Below are 18,514 nucleotides of genomic sequence, written 5' to 3'. Positions count from 1 at the left end.
ACTTCAAAATGCATATAAACATAACAATTTGACACTCCGAACACTTAGTCTGTGACAGGCTGCACTCTGTCAGCTACTTCTCCAAAAGCAGAGTTCAGGCCTCTATAGGCCTTGGAGCTCTGAAGTCTCATCATGACAACACTAACACTACCTTCTTGCATTCAGGAACTTCAGGTGTCTTCAAGGATCTTTCCTATGTTGGTCAAGCCCAAGAAACTAATCGTAAAAAGGTATAGCTCAATCCTCTCCTGCTTTCATCCTAATTGGACTGGACTTTTAATAATTTGGAACTCACTCATTATATAGTTAATGTACCTCATCTATTGAGTATATTCCCTGTGAGATTTGTTCAGGTTGTTCTTCCTCCCTTTAAGCATTGTGAACCTAAGGGGAAAAAATTATCTTTGTACGGCAATAAAGTGTGTAATTCATGAAACTAGACTTTGATAATTTCCTTGTTTTCATCATATATAAAACTATCACAAAGTCAACGAGAGAATATTTTTTAAATCAATGGTAAATACTGCCAAATGCTACTGAGAGATCAAGGAAGATAAGGACTGAAAAATTTACATTGGACTTAGCGATTATGTCATGATTGGTAAGCCTTACCTGATTTTCTTTTTATAGTAGCGAGGGAAAAGGCAGATTGCAGTGTCTGAGAAATGCATGAAGGACAAGGGAGTAAGATTGAGGGTTTCCTTTTATTTCACATTGCAATCACAATTATTGATTCCTTCAAATGCTTGAGATGTGACAGGCACATACTCAATAAACAGTGGGAGGAAATTAAGAGTTAGTAAAAGAGGAAGGTAAATGGCTAGCTAAAAAGAAGCTACAGAAAGTCTTGAAAAAGAAAAGAAGGTATGTCAAAAGAAGGTAGTAACAGAGGCCCTGATGCAAGAAAGTTGTGACATCCCAGAAGGGCAGGAAAATCACACAACAGACGATCAGCAGAATTCTGATAAAATAAGAACAGGAATCGAAACAAAAACTGTCTTGATAAATAAAGGGCTTTTCAAAATCTCCTTAAGCTGAGAAGCAACTTCAGCAAAGTCTCAGGAGAAAAAAATCAATTTACAAAAATCACAAGCATTCCTGTACACCGATAATAGACAGAGAGCCAAATCCTAAGTGAACTCCCATTCACAATTGCTGCAAAGAGAATTAAATACCCACGAATACAACATACAAGGGATGTGAAGGACCTCTTCAAGGAGAACTACAAACCACTGCTCAAGGAAATAAAAGAGGACACAAACAAATGGAAAAACATTCCATGCTCATGGATAGGAAGAATCGATATCGTGAAAATGGCAATATTGCCCAAAGTAATTTATAGATTCAATGCTATCCCCATCAAGCTTCCATTGCCTTTCTTCACAGAATTAGAGAAAACTACTTTAAATTTCATATGAAGTCAAAAAAGACCCTGAATAGCCAAGACAATCCTAAGCAAAAAGAACAAAGCTGGAGGCATCATGCTACCTGACTTCAAACTATACCACAAGGCTACAGTAACCAAAACAGCATGGTACTGCTACCAAAACAGATAAATAGATCAATGGAATGGAACAGAACCCAGGCCTCAGAAATAACACCACACATCTACAACCATCTTATCTTTGACAAACCTGAGAAAAACAAGCAATGGGGGAAAAATTCCCTATTTAATAAATGGTGTTAGGAAAACTGGCTAGCCTTATGCAGAAAACTGAAACTGGTCCCCTTCCTTACACCTTATACAAAAATTAACTCAAGACAGATTAAAGACTTAAATGTAAATCAGCCAGGCATGGTGGCGTGTACCTGTAGTCCTAGCTACTTGAAAGGCTGAGTTGGGAGGATCCCTTGTGCTCAGGAGTTTGAGGTTGCAGTGAGCTATGACCATACCACTGCATTCCAGCCTGGGTGACAAACACCTTGTATCCAATAAAAAATAGGCCTGGCATGGTGGCTCATGCCTGTAATCCCAGCACTTTGGGAGGCTGAGCCGGGGAAAATCACTTACGCCCAGGAGTTCAAGACCAGCCTGCGCAATATAGAGAGACCTCATCTCCACAAAAAAACTAAAAAATTAGCCAGGTATGGTGGCCCTTGCTACTCGGAAGGCTCAAGTGGGAGGATTGCTTAAGTCCGGGAGGTTGAGGCTGCAATGACCTGTGATCACATCACTATACTCCAGGCCTGGATGATAGAGCAAAGACTGTCTCAAAATAAAAATAAAAGTAAGTAAATATTAAAATAAAATCAATTTTAAAAGAAATGACTGTCAAATTTTACCAGTAAAAGAGTTATTCTGTACATCTTATTTGGCCTTCTAAATTATAAGCATTTTGAAAGAATGCATTTTTTAAAATTCTTCCAATCCACCTGACCTAGAATAACAATAAGTACTTAGTATCTGATTAATGAATCAGAAGTACAGGTATTTTTCAATGCCATGTACAGATACAGTCACAGTATCCCCCCAAAATGTTAAATGTCATCAAAAGTTTGCAAGGAAATCCAAATCAGCTTTCTAACAGCAAACAGTGGGACTGATGACTAAGAATTGATGAGCTATGTGTACTTTACATGGAAATTAACTAATTCAATGAATAAATGGAATATTAGGTTTATTCTGAAGCTCATTAAGTAACCTAAAGAGAAAGAAAGGCCTACATTCTCTAAAATCATGCTTAAATACAATAAATAGAAACAGCAAGGCCGGGCGCGGTGGCTCAAGCCTGTAATCCCAGCACTTTGGGAGGCCGAGACGGGCGGATCACGAGGTCAGGAGATCGAGACCATCCTGGCTAATACAGTGAAACCCCGTCTCTACTAAAAATACAAAAACTTAGCCGGGCGAGGTGGCAGGCGCCTGTAGTCCCAGCTACTCGGGAGGCTGAGGCAGGAGAATGGCGTGAACCCGGGAGGCGGAGCTTGCAGTGAGCTGAGATCCGGCCACTGCACTCCAGCCTGGGTGACAGAGCGAGACTCCGTCTCAAAAAAAAAAAAAAAAAAAAAAAAAAAAAAAAAAAAAAAAAAGAAACAGCAGACATCCTAGGACCAGCTGTAGAGCATGTCATTAATTGACCCAGTAGTTGTACCGAAAATAGATATAAGAACAGCAGGTAAAGGAACATTTCAGGACACTCTCTTACTTCGGATGTATTCTGAGTAACTCTGGTCATACGGTACTTTTAAGACTATAAAAATGGTATACTTGTATACCACTAGGGTCTATCTGTACAGACAACATAACAAATATTTCCCGTGTCAACTGTACAAAATTATATTAAAACTGAAAAGCAGCAGCTAAAATAGCCTTGGCTTATTATTCCATTTAATTATCTAACACCTTAGTTGAAAGATCATTCTAATGTATCATACTGTTCTCAAAAGATAATTTAATGAGCTAATTTTTAAAATATAAATGCATGAAAAGAGAAGTAGGTCTTAATAATAAAGCTTTAAGATACCAATAAAGCTGGAAATAACTGCTTATCAAATGAAGGTCAAGAAGACAAAACACTGGATAAGTCATAAAAAACATAATCCTACTGGTTCTTCCAACCTACATTTATCATATAAGATCTAACTATAAAATGTGTTGTGGAAAAGCTCCTTTCCTGTAAAATCTGACTTTGATGTAAAGAAAGGAATAGACTAAGAAATTGTTTTATGCATCAATCTTAATCCTAATAAGAATCCACTCATTAAACAAATAATTACTGAGTACCTACCATATGGCCAGGCATTGTTCTAGGGGATAGGGATATAGTAGGAAATGAAACAAAATTGTCTTAAAAGCAATGCAATGGGGTAATGCATACTGTAAATGGTCATATATTTTCACTATTCTGAACAAAAATTCACAAAACTTAAAATAGGAAATTGTCTAAGATGACAAAAATTTAGAGGCATTTTAAATTACAGTAAGAACCGTTCATTAATTCTGTACATTTAAACTTACCAATGCAAACTGATTGACTTGAATGAAGAGTATTTCTACCTCCTTTTCAGTAACTTCAGTCCCAAAGCCCTTAAATTCTTTGTAGGCTTCAAGGTAAGCACGCAGCCACTGGCTCTGGAGTTCTCTATCTGGATACAGACTATAGTCTACATCACTTACACCTTTAGAAGAAAAAAAAAATACACTGAAAATTTTTAAAACATAAACTCTTCTGCATACCTTAATAATCCCTAAAACCACCATTTTTTCATAAAAAAATGAAAAGTTCCATTTTGGCTAGAATGGTACATGTTAAGTAAATAGCATTTATTAAAATAATAAACCAATCATTCTGTATTTCAGCTTAAACGCTAAGGCACATTACTGTTGATCACCAAATCAATTCTCATGGCTTCAATTTTTCCTCAAAGTATGTAGCTAGAACCAGCTGCATCACAAACCCAAAATATGCATTTTAGGAAGCAACCCAGGAAATTCTTAAGCATGCTGACATTTGGAGAACCACCTCAAAGTGTGGCTATAAAACTTTTTAAAACATGACTCATGGTAAGAATACTTTTTTTTTTCTGGAGACGGAATCTTGTTCTGTCGCCCAGGCTGGAGTGCAGTGGCGTGATTTCAGTTCACTGCAACCAAGAATACATTTTTTTTTGAGACCTTATACATATAACCAGCTGATACTAAATTTCACACAACAGTATTTACCCCAACAACATTTTCCAACTCTGATATTTTGTTTCTCTTTTCCATTCCTTGCTTTGAAAAAAAAAAAGTCATTACCCCAAAAATTTAATTTCATGATCTGTAGTTTGGAAAATACTAACCTAGAAGACAAAGTTCATACTATTTTCCTTAGCATCCAAGGTTCTTTATAAGTTGGTCTAAATCTACCTCACTAGTACCATAACTTTCTAGGCTCCTTCATGAATTTTATATCCTATAAAAGTAGTTTTTTACACATCCAAATTCTACCTAACTCACAAGTTTTAGCTCACTTTTTTTGCTCACGAAATCATTGAAGATCACTGGAGTTTTCTATTTCATATCGACGGCAATGACTGTCTATATTAGTAATATGGTAATATTTCATTATATGTACAGCTAGTTCCCTTTCCATAGATGAGATATGTAAAAATATGTACAGCTTATATGTATATGATAAGCTTGGTAGTCCAAAACAACTGGAAATGTCAAATTAAATTTTTTCCCCAGAGTATTTCCCAGTCTGGTAATCTGAAGTATATAAAAATACATAAATACATAAACTTACACAAATATAAATTCAACAATAAAAAATTTCTACTATGTATAAACCATTCAGGGGTATGTTCTAATCTTTAGCTTTTACAGCATTTCATATTTCTAAATAAAGAGTGATAAAATAGATTTTAAATTATTTCCATTTACATTTAAAAAACTAGTAATTTTAATTTAAGTTAGGGGTAAAAATGACCAACTTTTCAATATTCATAGCCAAAGACAAAAAAAGGTTATTGAGTTTTTTAGTGAACCAACATTCCAAAAGCCCCAGTTTACACTGGAAACAGCAAAGGCTTTTTAAATGCTTAAAAATTAGCTTCAAATCTTAGTTCTCTGTATTTTACTGTGATGTTGGTAAGTTTCTTTTTGATATGTAAACTGGGAATATTACCTTGTAGGGCTGTTGTGGAGAAAAAAATGAGGTAAGATTTATGAAGCACCTTATACTATGTCTGGTCTCAACAGAAGCCACAATCATTATCTTTCTCCTATTACTTTCTGATGGCAATTAAGGAAGAAATTTTGGTCATCTCTGCTTTCCTCCAGTGACAAACAAAAGCAAAGAAAAACGGTCAACAACATATGGGAAAATGTTGCTCCTGCTCCCAGTTTATTTGCTTTAAAAAAGAATAAAATATTCTGCAAATACCACTTCAAAGCTACATAAGTTACTCTATTAGTTATACCTGCAAATTCATTGAAATGATTTCCAATATCATATGCCAGGTAGTTGTATCCAGAATATTCATAATCAATGAACTGTACATCACCTATGTGAGACACAAAAACAAAGACATTAAGAAATCACATATAAGATCAGAAAATCCCTATGCTATTTGTAATTAAATAGCTTCCAATATTTTGTCTCACTGTACGTGCTTGATTACATGCACTTCTGAGACAATACAGGGTAAGGCTGTGAATTTTATGGCAATGAGCTTTACAAAATTCAAATTATTTCTCTTGGTCAACAGCTTCTTTGTAAACACTAATGTCCACTTTTTTAAAGAAAAATGAAAAGACAGTCATTCTCCAAGTTTAAACAAAAGCAAAATACATCTTTCGCCACATGGGGGCACCAGTTACTTAAAAATTCAAGTTTAATTAGAAACAAAATTTTTATCTTTGAAAATTGCTAATAATCTGTGTAATTTTAACAAAAATTTTGATACTCCAAGAGTAAACTGACAAGCTTATCTACATATGGAAATAAAATATAAACTTTTCAAGACCTGAATTCTGTAAATCTTGCAATAATGCTATAATACTTGCTGAGCAAATTAAGTAAGATCACTAACAAGAAGTTAGTTGCTATCATATGCTTACATTTTCCTGTAATACTACCTAAGGTTTCCATATCTGAGCAGCATTAAGGTGGTGGTTTTATCTTATAAAAAAGCAAAAGTATGGTTTCTGTTAACGTTTATAAATGTGAGAAATTTTTACAGAAGCTAAATAGATGCCTATTCTAAATTACTGCTACATATATAGGCATGTCATTATAGCTCTCCAAAGATAATCTAGTTCTTTCATACTACTACTCAGGAACTTTTAACTTTTGAGTAATATTATAAAGGATTTGTCTTAACAAAGATATAGGTCCTATATTCAAAAGAAAAAGCAAAAGAGACAGAGAGAAACCTTAAAAAAAAAAAAAATCAATGTGGGTCACTGTCTTCACCAGGGATCACAAACTCAAAGGCTTACAGGGTGTGGAGTTAAAATGGATATATGAACAGAGATGGCTGTAAGAATATAGAAAATGTTTAACACTTGCATAGTTACACTGTCTTTTAATCATCAGGCTTAGGTAGGAGAACAAATTCCTGGTCTTTACACATTGTTATTTATTTCCCAAATAAAAACAGCTTTTGAATTATAGTATCTTGATATACATTTGTAAGTTTAATTTTGGAAAGTATTTGATCATATTCAAACACAAAGAAAAACAAAATTATATGACAAAAAATGTCATGGCAAATTGTGTTTTACATAAAAGCAAATATTTTTAATATAATTGTATTTAATATATAATTCTAAACTTGTATAAATAAGTCACATCTAGAATAAAATAAGTGAGAATAATCAGTTATAACCCAGTTATAAAAATGTAATGTGTATTATAATAATAAATATAAGATTTAAAAATATTGGTGACAATAAATCACGGCAATTCAACTACCTCAAGTATTATATATTTTTTTCTCTCTTTGTTTTTTGTAGAGACGGGGGTCTTGCTATGTTGCCCAGGCTGGTATTGAACTCCTGGCCTGAAGTGATCCTCCTGTCTGTATACCTGAATTCACAGAACATTACTCCACAAGTCTTAGAGTTAACCAAATCGCTTTACTAAACTGCAGAATGGGAAGTAGAAACATGTTTTAAAGTTTCTTTTCTAGGAATCATTGGGAGTAGGAGAGTGAAGAGACAACCATCATGATAAAATACTCACAGGCATGAAAGTAAAATGAAATAAAACCATGAAGAAATCTCATTTTCAAAAATAATGACCAGGGAAATTACAAATGTCATATGAAAAGGAGATACTAAGTAGTAAACTGTGATCCAAATTAAAATATGCCTACAGAGAAAAAATATATATGTAAATAATGCATGTGGGGAAGGATGAATGGAAATAAACCAAAATGTTTAAACTATTAACAGGTGATAGACAAGTGACTTTTTTCCTTTTATTTTAAAATTTTATTTTAAAATTTATGTACAATAAGTAATAGAAATAAATTAGAGGAAAAATGTTATTTTAGAAGAGAAAAAGATGAATTCCCTATACAAAACTATCAGTAAAAAGACTAAAACCAATGATTTCAGAGACATCTATCCACCAGACTTCAGAAACTCAGGATACAAGATTTACTAAGTTGTACAACTCATCTAACCTAACAGTTTTAATATGTAATTTTTAAAATCTGCAGCTGTTGATAGCTTTAGCTCTCTAAAACAAATTCTTGTAGAGCTCATATTAACTGTTACATGCCAATAAAAATACACAGCCCAGTCCTGAAGCTTACTTTTGCCACATAAACATAAGCTTCAATTTCAATTTTCAAAATTATATTTAGAATTTGGCAAATACAGTTAAAATGGCAGGTAAAACATGCCTGCTTGTAGAGTAAATACAATTTAATTAAAGCATAGCACATTTTAACAAAAGTTAAAATCTGTTTCACTATGAAAATTTTAGCAATGACTTTTTGTAGTAACATTAATTAATTAAAACTAGCCTTTATTTTTAAATGCTATGTTGAGTTTATAAATAATGAAATTTTAAAAATAAGAAAATGAAGCTAACAAGATACAGATGAGGCTGTTACCAGGCTCCGTGCATGTGAACAAGTGATGCGATAAACCTCCAGTCAGTGCGTTTAAGAAGCACGGGGTGCGCCGCCACATGGCAGCAACAATGGCATACCTAATCTGTAGCAGATGAAGAAAATTTGGCAAACTCACATTGTACAAGACACAAAGCTTAAAAGGAAAAAAATTTAAAAAAAAAAATCTGCATTAGCTATTCTTTTTCAAACTATTGCAAACAAAGTGGAACTCAACCTTAAATTTAATCTTCTGCAACAAAGTAAAATTTAAAAAGCCAACTTCCCGTAGTTAGGGTGCCAGAAAAATCAAATTACTGGAAAATGCTTTCCTAACAACAGAAAATACACTTTTTCCTTCTATAAAGTTAACTTCTGATTTCTAAAATTTCCCTTTATTTAAATGAATATCCACATCAGCAATAAAAATTAACCAGCTCATATAGCAAGATCATCTTGTCAGTTCTTTAAGATACGAATTTTTAATTGGGGTTTCAAGGATGAAAAGACAATTAGAATATTCCCTAAAATTTTATGTGTATGTGCACTTTCTTAGGAGGAGATTCTCAATTTTTCAGATTCTCAAGGGACCCTTGACCTTTAAAAAGTAAAGAACTACTACTTTAAGGCCTAGGAGTGTTATTTTAGTTATCTTTATATAATTATCACAACGACGAGCACATAATGGGTAAAGTATATAATTAATGGATAAAACTACAATTTGAATTTTCCAAACCTACATTTTTGTCTTTTATTACTTTATTTCTTGCATATCTCTATCAGGGTAATCAAATCCCCACACTACTGGTTAAACTGTTCAAATCTTAGTAAAAGACTGAAAACAGTCTGCCAATTTTTAAGGTACTTTAAAACCAAAAAATAATAATGTATTACCTAAAGCTGTCTAATTATCACATGACATGTTTGTCTGAATTCCTTTATTTTGTTGTTAGGAGAAAGGAATAAAAATGAAAAGCAAAACAGTCAATATGAGAACCTGAAAAATCTTTCCAATTCACCCTACTTGCTCTGCAATGTTAGGCAGGTTCAAAGAGAACAATACGAAAAGCAACTATAATCCTAATGTTAGCAAATGTTTTCTGTCTTATACAGAAAAAGGGAGTATTCTAGTCTGAAACACTTTCCCTTCAATCCTCATGCTGGTGTCCTGTAGTACTCTGTACCCCTTCACCAAGGCACTCATCATTCTAAATGTAGGTATCTGTTCAGTGATTGGACTTCTCCACTACATGACACACAGCCTCCTGGAGGGGCAGTAGGGTCCCCTTCCTCTTTCATTATGCAATCCACAGAGCAATCCCTAGGACACAGGAAATATTTAAATGCTAGTGGAAAAAATGGAAGTTTTGCAGAAAATGCTGACACACAATAACACACTTGCTGGGGTAGGGGGAAAGACAAAAAAGCATGGAAAACTAAAGGAAAAATGTGGTGTTTCTGACATTTTCATTCAAGTACAAGACTGAACACAGTGGGCCAGAATGCATGAATGAAAAAACAAACAAACAAACTAGTACCTATATTAGGTCCCTCTTTCTTAATAGCTTCAGGTTTTTACAGTTCATTTAAGTTTTTTATTATCTGACTTACATTTTATTTTCTGCTAACTAGTGGTTGAGAATACAAATTAAAGCAGAGTTAAAGATTAAACTACATTTAGAAACACCACCCTAGAAAACACAGTTTACCAAACACAAAAATCAATTTGTATTTATTTAAATTTTTTAAAAGTACCAATGTAAAAACTCTTCTCAGTCATTAAAACATGAATAACATGATAACTACAAAGCTTTCTCAGGAGTAATAGTACAGTGGATAAGATTTAGAGCCAAACAAGTGACTATGGGGACTCACCCATTTTCTATTTATATTGTGTAGAACTCTTAAAACAAAACAAAACAAAACCTGATTTACTCTTTAATTCCCAGAAAAAGCTTTCCTTTTCTTCTACTCATTTCCTTAAACAGCTGTAAATCAGCTTCTTGTATTTTGCTGACAGAGAAAATAAACAGTGATTGCCATTACTGACATTTAAAGTTACATATTAGGTATTTACATGAGCTTTTAGGAAGAAATGGGAGAGAGGAGGAGAAATGAAAGTCACCAAAAGTCATGAGACCAATAAACATTCTGAGAGAGCATCAAGACATGAGATAGAAATCTCAACAGCTTTAGTAATTTCTTGATGTCAGTAGTTAAATGATTAGTTGAAATTAAAATATTAGATTTAAAGTTAGTCATAGGCAATATTACAATTTGTTCTGCTTAATATAAAGTCTATTAAATTAATGATTGATTTAAAAGATGACTGATAATTCCTATAGTTTTGGAGCAAGAACCACTGCTTTTGGTTTCCTTATTATATATCAAATTCTACCATCATTATCATTAAGTATTCTTTTCTTACCTTTTTAGGATGTCATTTCACTGAAGGCAAGGAATGGGCCGCTGCTTACCAATCACCTAATTCCTGGCACTAACTTTTCAAAAATCTTGACAGCTACCATCAACTTCAGAAAGGAAGCTCACTCTTCTCCCATGTCCTGAGTCCTGTCAACTGACATGGTGAGAGTAGGTAGAGGCAAAATTTCTTCCTGTGATGCCTATCAGTTCCAATAACATTCGCATGTAAAAATGCCTACAAACTGCAGGGTGCTCATAGTATGTGTGCCTTGTGTATAAATATGACCCATATATACATATACACACATTTGTAATTCTAAATTAATATCTCAAGTTATAGTTAAGATAGAAACTGAAAGTTGCACTTAAGACAAACTGAATTGTCATGTCATATCTATCTGTTAATTTAGTCCTACCATCTAGCCTATAATAACCATTTTTCATTTTTTCAGAATCAGATACACTTTGTAAAACAAACGCTATAAACATAATACAGGGTTGGCGAACCATGTACCTTCAGCCCAAATCCAATCCACCACCTATCTTTGGAAAAAGTTTTATTGGAAAACAGCTACACTCATTTAGGTATGTATTGTCTATCGCTGTGTTCATGCCTCAACACACAGCTGAAAAGTTGCAATGGAGACTATCCAGCCCACAACGCCTAAAAGTTGTACTACACAGCTCCTTACAGAAAATGTTTGCCAACCCCTTTGTCAGTATAATAGCTACAACTAAGAGCTGCTAAGTCCTTGGTCCAGTGCTATATATTTTATATGCATAATCTAAAATCTTGTTAGCATCCATCTGAAGTAGATACTGTCTCTAAGTTACAAATAAAGCAAACTAAAGTTCTAGACTATCAGTAGCACAAAAACTGCCTCAGAATCTGTTAAACACAACATTTCTAAGCCTATCTATAAAAATTATTGTTTAATTGGTCATGGGTGGGGCCCAGAAATCCAAATGTTTTCCCAAGTACCATAGGTGATTCTGATGTAAATTGTCAAGAACAGTCTGTGTTTACATAAAGACATAAAGAGATAAAATGATATGTCTAATACTACTTATTTCTGTAAGTAACTGGGTAGGGATCTAAACTCAAATGTGCTTACTTCCAAAATCTATACTCTTTCTGACTTCTCTTGGTAGTAACCAAGCTTTAATTGTATCTGCTTTTAAGAGTCAGAGATTTTCTAGTACAAAATCTAAGTTACTATGGTTTAAACATATATGCAGAGACATCAAGATAATCCAGTATAAATTTAAGAAGTTTGCCTAAAATTTGTACTTCTGAGAAATTAAGGGTCTGAAACATACTGCAGACAAAGACTGAGCTTGATGATTTCAAGGCCAGTTCCTTGGCTTTCATCTTATTATGTTTTATCTATTGGTATCTCAAAGATGGGTACACAATAATGAAACCCGGAGCTCAAGTCATATGAATGACTTAAGAAGTAATAACAAATCTAACATGTTTGTGAATATGCAGCTTAATCATTTATTTTATATGGAAATTATCTTTATCTCAAAAGAGTCAACATGGCATTTATACGCTATAATAAGGCAACTAGTTTAAGAAGGTAAATAACTGCAGTCTGTATCTCTAGCTTTAATTACCCTTTTCAAAATTGCTGCCATAAGTGTTAATGCTATGCTACAATCTCAAATATATAAAATTTATTCCTGTGATGCCTATCGGTTCCAAAAACATTTGCATGTAAAAATGCCTACAAACTGCAGGGTGCTCATAGTGTGTGTGCCTTGTGTATAAATATGTTATGTATACATATACCTATATACATACACATCTTAATTCTAAATTAATCTAAATTAATCTCTCAAGTTATATTATAGAGATTAATATAAATTAATCTCAAAATTAATCTCTCAAGTTATAGTTTAGAAACTAAAAGTTGCACTTTTAGTGAACTGAATCGTCATGTCATATCTATCTGTTAAGTAAGTCCTATATTTACCAGTTATATGCTTGCATTTAATATGCAAACATATCTACTAGTTATATTATATGCATATTATATTATTTGCATATTAAATGCAAACATATAACTAGTTTGCATATTAAATTTACTCAATATTGACTATTTTTGTCTATTAAATTTATTAAATAATATAATTCATACCTTTTAAGGCATGGTATCTTCTACTTATAGTAAACACTCAAACATGTCATATAGTTAAATTACCTCAAAACCATCAGCTCCTAATTTCAAATGTAACACTAAAGACTAGGCTAAGTAAGCGTCTTGTCATACTCTAGTTTTAGATTTTTATTTGAACATTCTAACTATATTTCTTAATGCTTATGTTTCAACTAATCACATAGAAATTACTTTTTTAAACAGATACCATGGGATCAAAACTAGCCTTCCTAGTGAACATTATAAAACCACTGGTAAGGAGATTAAAAAAACCAGAACATTTCTATAAGTAAGACACATACATAACCACAAAGACTAAGAAAAAAAAAATGATACAAAAGAGACTTCAATAAAAAAGGCAAATTCTAAAAAATGTATCAAAACAGTTCACCTGTACAGCTGTAAAAATTTTCTGTGAAAGGAAAATTTGACACAAAAGTATGATTCAAGTAACTTGGCACAAAAACAAATGACAACCTTGCATTCTTAAGGCTGATTTGAATAAAGATTTTATGTGAAAACATGGGAACTTTTCACATAACTGATCGATAGTTTAGAGATAAGTGACCATTTAAATAAAAAAGTGAAAATGTATTTTTTAATACCCAAGACAAAGTAATCTGATTTTTTTGGTCCCTTATTTTTTGGTTTTATAAACAAGTTTGTTCTGTGAAATGAATATGCAAAAGAAACTTATAAAAATAAAAATATGAAAGTTTAAAATTATATTCTAAAGGAAATAACAGATTCTCTTTGATCAACTTGCAGTTAAAAATAAAGCTGAGTGTCCACTTCAAATGTAAGATGAAGTCCCTCACTTGAAATTCCATTATATAAAATGTTTTATTAGGTCCTGCACTGAATTTACAAGCTCATACACTGCTTTAATGCGTAACTAATGCTCTAGTCTCACAAATGGCATTGAGATTTGGTTACCAGTATATAATGTAGTGCATATATACTATGATAATTATACATAATAGACAAAAAGACATTAAAGGACACTGTCAAGTACTTAATATTTTAGGGTACGCTCGAAATTTTAAAAATGATTCCACACAAGCATTTCAAGATGATTCAAAACAAAAATGTTAGTTCAGTATGTTTTTGAAAAAGAGATCTCTAATCAACATTGAAATATCAAACATAAAAAATTCTCGAATATATTTTTGGCAATATGTGCGTAAGCCTACCACTCGACAGTGTACCTTTCGTTTTCTTAAAGTGAAAGTCAGCTATATCTATCAACCTTTGTATTTGAATAGTCCCGCCTTACACTCTAAGAAGGGTCATAAACAGTAATTTAATATAATTATGACCATGCTAATGTGAATTCTTAGGCTTTAGTATATTTACAACAGCGCAATTTTGATTCAAAATCGGCTCTTTCAACTGTAATAACTATCTTCAAAAACTGGTTTTCAGGCCAGGCACAGTGGCTCACGCCAGTAATCCCAGCACTTTTGGAGGCCAAGGCAGGAGGATCACTTGAGGCCACAAATTCAAAACTAGCCTGGGTAACATAGCAAGATTCCATCTCTACAAAAAAAAAATTTTGAAATTAGTCAGGCATGGTAGCATGCACCTGTAGTCCCAGCTACTCAGGGGGGTGGGGCAAGAGGACTGCTTGAGCCCAGGAGTTGAAGGCTGCAGTGAGCCATGATTACACCATTGCATTCCAGGCCTGGGTAACATAGTGAGATCCCATCACTTTAAAAACAAAACAAAACAAAACAAAACAAAACAAAACAGAGAAGGCCGGGCACGGTAGCTCATGCCTGTAATCCCAGCACTTTGGGAGGCCGAGGTGGGTAGATCACCTGAGGTCAGGAGTTCAAGACCAGCCTGGCCACCATGGGGAAACTCTCTCTTCTTAAAAAAAAGAAAAAAAGAAGATACAAAAATTAGCCGAGCGTGGGGATGTGCACCTGTAGTCCCAACTACCCAGGAGGCTGAGGCAGGAGAATCACTTGAACTTGGGAGGCGGAAGTTGCAGTGAGTCAAGATTATGCCATTGCACTCCAGCCTGGGTGACAAGAGCGAAACCCCATCTCAAAAAAGAAAAAAAAAAGTAAAAAAAACTAGTTTCCTATAAAATGAAAACACAGTTTCAAAAACATTTTTTGTTAGTAAGAATCCTTCAACTAAAATTTCATTTTTAAATTTCAATTTAGCGTTGAAGGGCATCTATCATTTAGCAACCAAACCTCAAACCACTTTAGCCAGTAATATAATACAACCGAGTGGTTCTTAAATATGAAAACAGAAAGAAATTGAATACAGTGTACAAATATGAACACAAAAACATTTCACCAAAAAGTATCAGGCTACCTCAAAAAATGTTGACATTATTTACCAAGATTTCTTGATTACTTTAGTAGACATAAATTTGAGAAACTACAAATAATATCTCCTCCATCTGTAGCTCTCTCCTTAGCATCAAAATAACTAACAAATCAACATAATAAATAGATAACGAGAAACCTGGAGACACATTTGTTTTTAATACTGTTGTCCTTCCCAACACTGTGAGAAAATTTTTCTATTTATAAAGCAGTTCAATGTCACTTTGTTGATTTTCCACATCCCCCGTTATAAGCAGGTACATGTTCAATTCATGAACAACCAAATAAGTTTTGCAATTAAATTTATAAACAAAATCATTTCATCATTTTATACTTAAAAATCCCACAGAAATCACAATCTGTTTCTAACCAATTCTAAAAAACATATTTTATACAAATATTAAAAGAATATATATCCTAAATTATCACAGTTACCGTAACTTGATAACCTAAAAGAAAATCTTTAAAGGTTTCATGCATGATCTCACTCCTTGCATTTGAATTTATTTTATTGATATAGAGATGAAATGACCATTAAGAACATAAAATAAATCAATTTTACTTACTGCTAAGGTCAAATACCTACCTTGTTTCTCATTGTAGATTATATTCTTACACAATAGGTCATTATGGCAAAGCACAACAGGTGAGCCCAGGTTGGAAAGAATCTCCTTCATCCAAGTCATCTCTTCCTGAAGAATCTGAGAGCTTGGGATATCACTTAGGAACCTTTTAGTTTTAAAAGAAGAGTTATATCTGGTGTGACTTTTTTTTCAAGTTTGATTATGTCAAAAGTTAGAATAAAGAAAATCTATATAGTAAGTTTAGACATGAATAAAAGAAACTGAGCAGCAATTAAAATGTAGGACAAAAGTTAAAAAAAATCACTAAAAACTTGTGTTTCTAAGTGATATACATAGGTAATAGTTAACAATTACTAAGTACTATTCTAAGTAATTTACATTTATGTCAATTTTATAGATGACAAAACAAAGAGACAAAGCATTTAATAAACAGAAGTTTAAGAATGTTATTTAAAGTTACAAAGACTATTTTAAAAATTAAAAATACGTATTTCAAGGTTGAAAGGGTAAATGCAATATAAATCTAAATTCTCAGAAAAGTCAAAAGATTACTGCCTATAAAAGTTGATAAAAAATAAAGTTATCCTTATATAATCCAGTTATGTTAAAAACAAAACTATTACAGAAATCGCCACAGAGTAGTGAGACTGTGAAGGGTGGGAGGCAGCATGGTGAGCTGGACTAGAAATTGTGGCTTTTTGTCCTGTCCTCATCTATACTGATTATTATCTACACTTGTATTAATTTAATTAAAAAATCAAAGGAAACAAAATTGGCTGCTACCACTCATTCCTCAATAGCACCAATCAGGCTTACAAAACAGCTATACTCCTTTCCTCCTTCCCTTAATACTTGATGACGTCTTGATTCTTTCTCCAAAGTCTCTCGAATTACTCCTTGCTTCTCCATTAACAGTACAAATACAGATTCTTTTTACATTACTTAATTTGCCTGTTCAGGTGGTTTCTACCTATATTTTCCCCACTACTGTATTCTTCTCTACATACAACTTCCACAAGTAGTCCTCATATGCTCTTTTCAAAATGGTATGACTGGTCAAAAATGCGGTGCTTTTTTTTTTTTTTTTTTTTTTTTTTTAAAGGTAGTGTTGAATGAAAATTGTGGGATTCAAAGGATTATAAAACTTATAATCATGAACAAACAAAATGGAATAGAAGAAATACAAAATGTATTTAATATTTTAATTGTGTGTTATGTTCTAGCTGTATTATTTTCTACTGGGGTAAGGGTTTTCTTCCTATTATTTACCATAGTACACCTCCAGCTTTTCCAAAGAATCATTAACCTTAAGGATTTCAAATAAACCTTGGAGAGCCTAGGAAAGAAATACAACTCTAATAACCTTCTTTGAATAACAATAGTAATTTTTAAAACAGCAGCTACCTCAACACTTACGTGATGACCAGGCACTGTTATAAAGACCTTTACATATACTATCTCGATCTTCACAAAACCTCTCTAGGGTTAATACACTACTACTGTAATTTCCATTTTATAGATAAGAAAACAGTTAGGTAAGTTCCCTAGTTGAGTGAGTCACACAACAGAAATGTTAACCAGTAGGACTGAGATTTAATCTGTTTGGCTCCAGGCTCTTGTGCTCTTATTCTATATAATACTAGACTTGCCTCTCAATTCTGCAGTATCTTAAAAAGTCAAGAAAAATCTTGCTTCACCATTACCACCTACCTTTTTATTTTTAAATGGTGTTCCCCTACTTCCACCTCTGCCCCTTGCTGTTGTAGGGCATATTTTTTGGAAGGGGACACTGAGGGAGATAGAGAGGCAGTTTTTTCTGTAGTGCCATCTGACAGCCAAAGAATCAATGCTTATTTTACTTCAATGCAAAGAAAGAAAACCTGATTTTATACAATGAAACTTTACAATTACCTTTGAAACCCTATCATAGAGCAAAGCAACATAAAACATAATTTCAAATGTAAAAATAATTGTACCTTTTATTAATGTCTTCATCTGCAAATCCTGTGGGAATGAGAGAGAAATACTTTCCCATCTTTAGCCAAAGATTAGATTTAGGGATCCAGCCATTGTGTGCATGGATAGCATGGATTTTAGCAAGCTGACGAGCTATTAGCCTGTTTAAAACAAAACCGCATAAAAAGAAAAACTTAAGTATCAAAAAGGTCAAGTCTACTGACAAAGATTCTTGATGAAACTTTAGTCAGTCTCCTGAATCTTCTTGTAGACCTACCTGTGCTCCCTGTTGTTAAAACCAGTTTTAGCAAGAATCCTACTGAGTCCGTTTAGCGAGAGTATCCCCACCCTTGATATCTGATCAGGTTCCTTATCCTTCACCATTCCCCAAATTAATTACTCTGGCCATCGTCAGCAAGAACCATTAGGTTGTTTTACCCAGAAACCCCTTACTCTGATGTTACTCTTAATCTTCCACCCACCAACCCCTACCCTG

At 33.3% G+C, this 18,514-nt stretch overlaps 1 protein-coding gene across 1 annotated transcript in view; it reads right to left on the bottom strand.

The window, feature by feature from the left end:
- Positions 1-18,514, bottom strand: part of ETNK1 (ethanolamine kinase 1) — a 62,924-nt gene that overhangs the window by 11,784 nt on the left and 32,626 nt on the right. The window contains exons 3-6 of the mRNA XM_050746725.1: positions 18,039-18,179; positions 16,065-16,207; positions 5,905-5,988; positions 3,959-4,119 (exon numbers count right to left, since the gene is read on the bottom strand). Coding sequence (XP_050602682.1) covers positions 3,959-4,119; positions 5,905-5,988; positions 16,065-16,207; positions 18,039-18,179 — 529 coding nt within the window. The remainder of the gene's footprint in view (positions 1-3,958; positions 4,120-5,904; positions 5,989-16,064; positions 16,208-18,038; positions 18,180-18,514) is intronic.

The sequence above is a fragment of the Macaca thibetana genome, chromosome 11, assembly GCF_024542745.1.
Source record: "Macaca thibetana thibetana isolate TM-01 chromosome 11, ASM2454274v1, whole genome shotgun sequence".
NCBI lineage: Eukaryota > Metazoa > Chordata > Mammalia > Primates > Cercopithecidae > Macaca > Macaca thibetana.
This window is presented reverse-complemented; position numbering and strand designations above follow the sequence as displayed.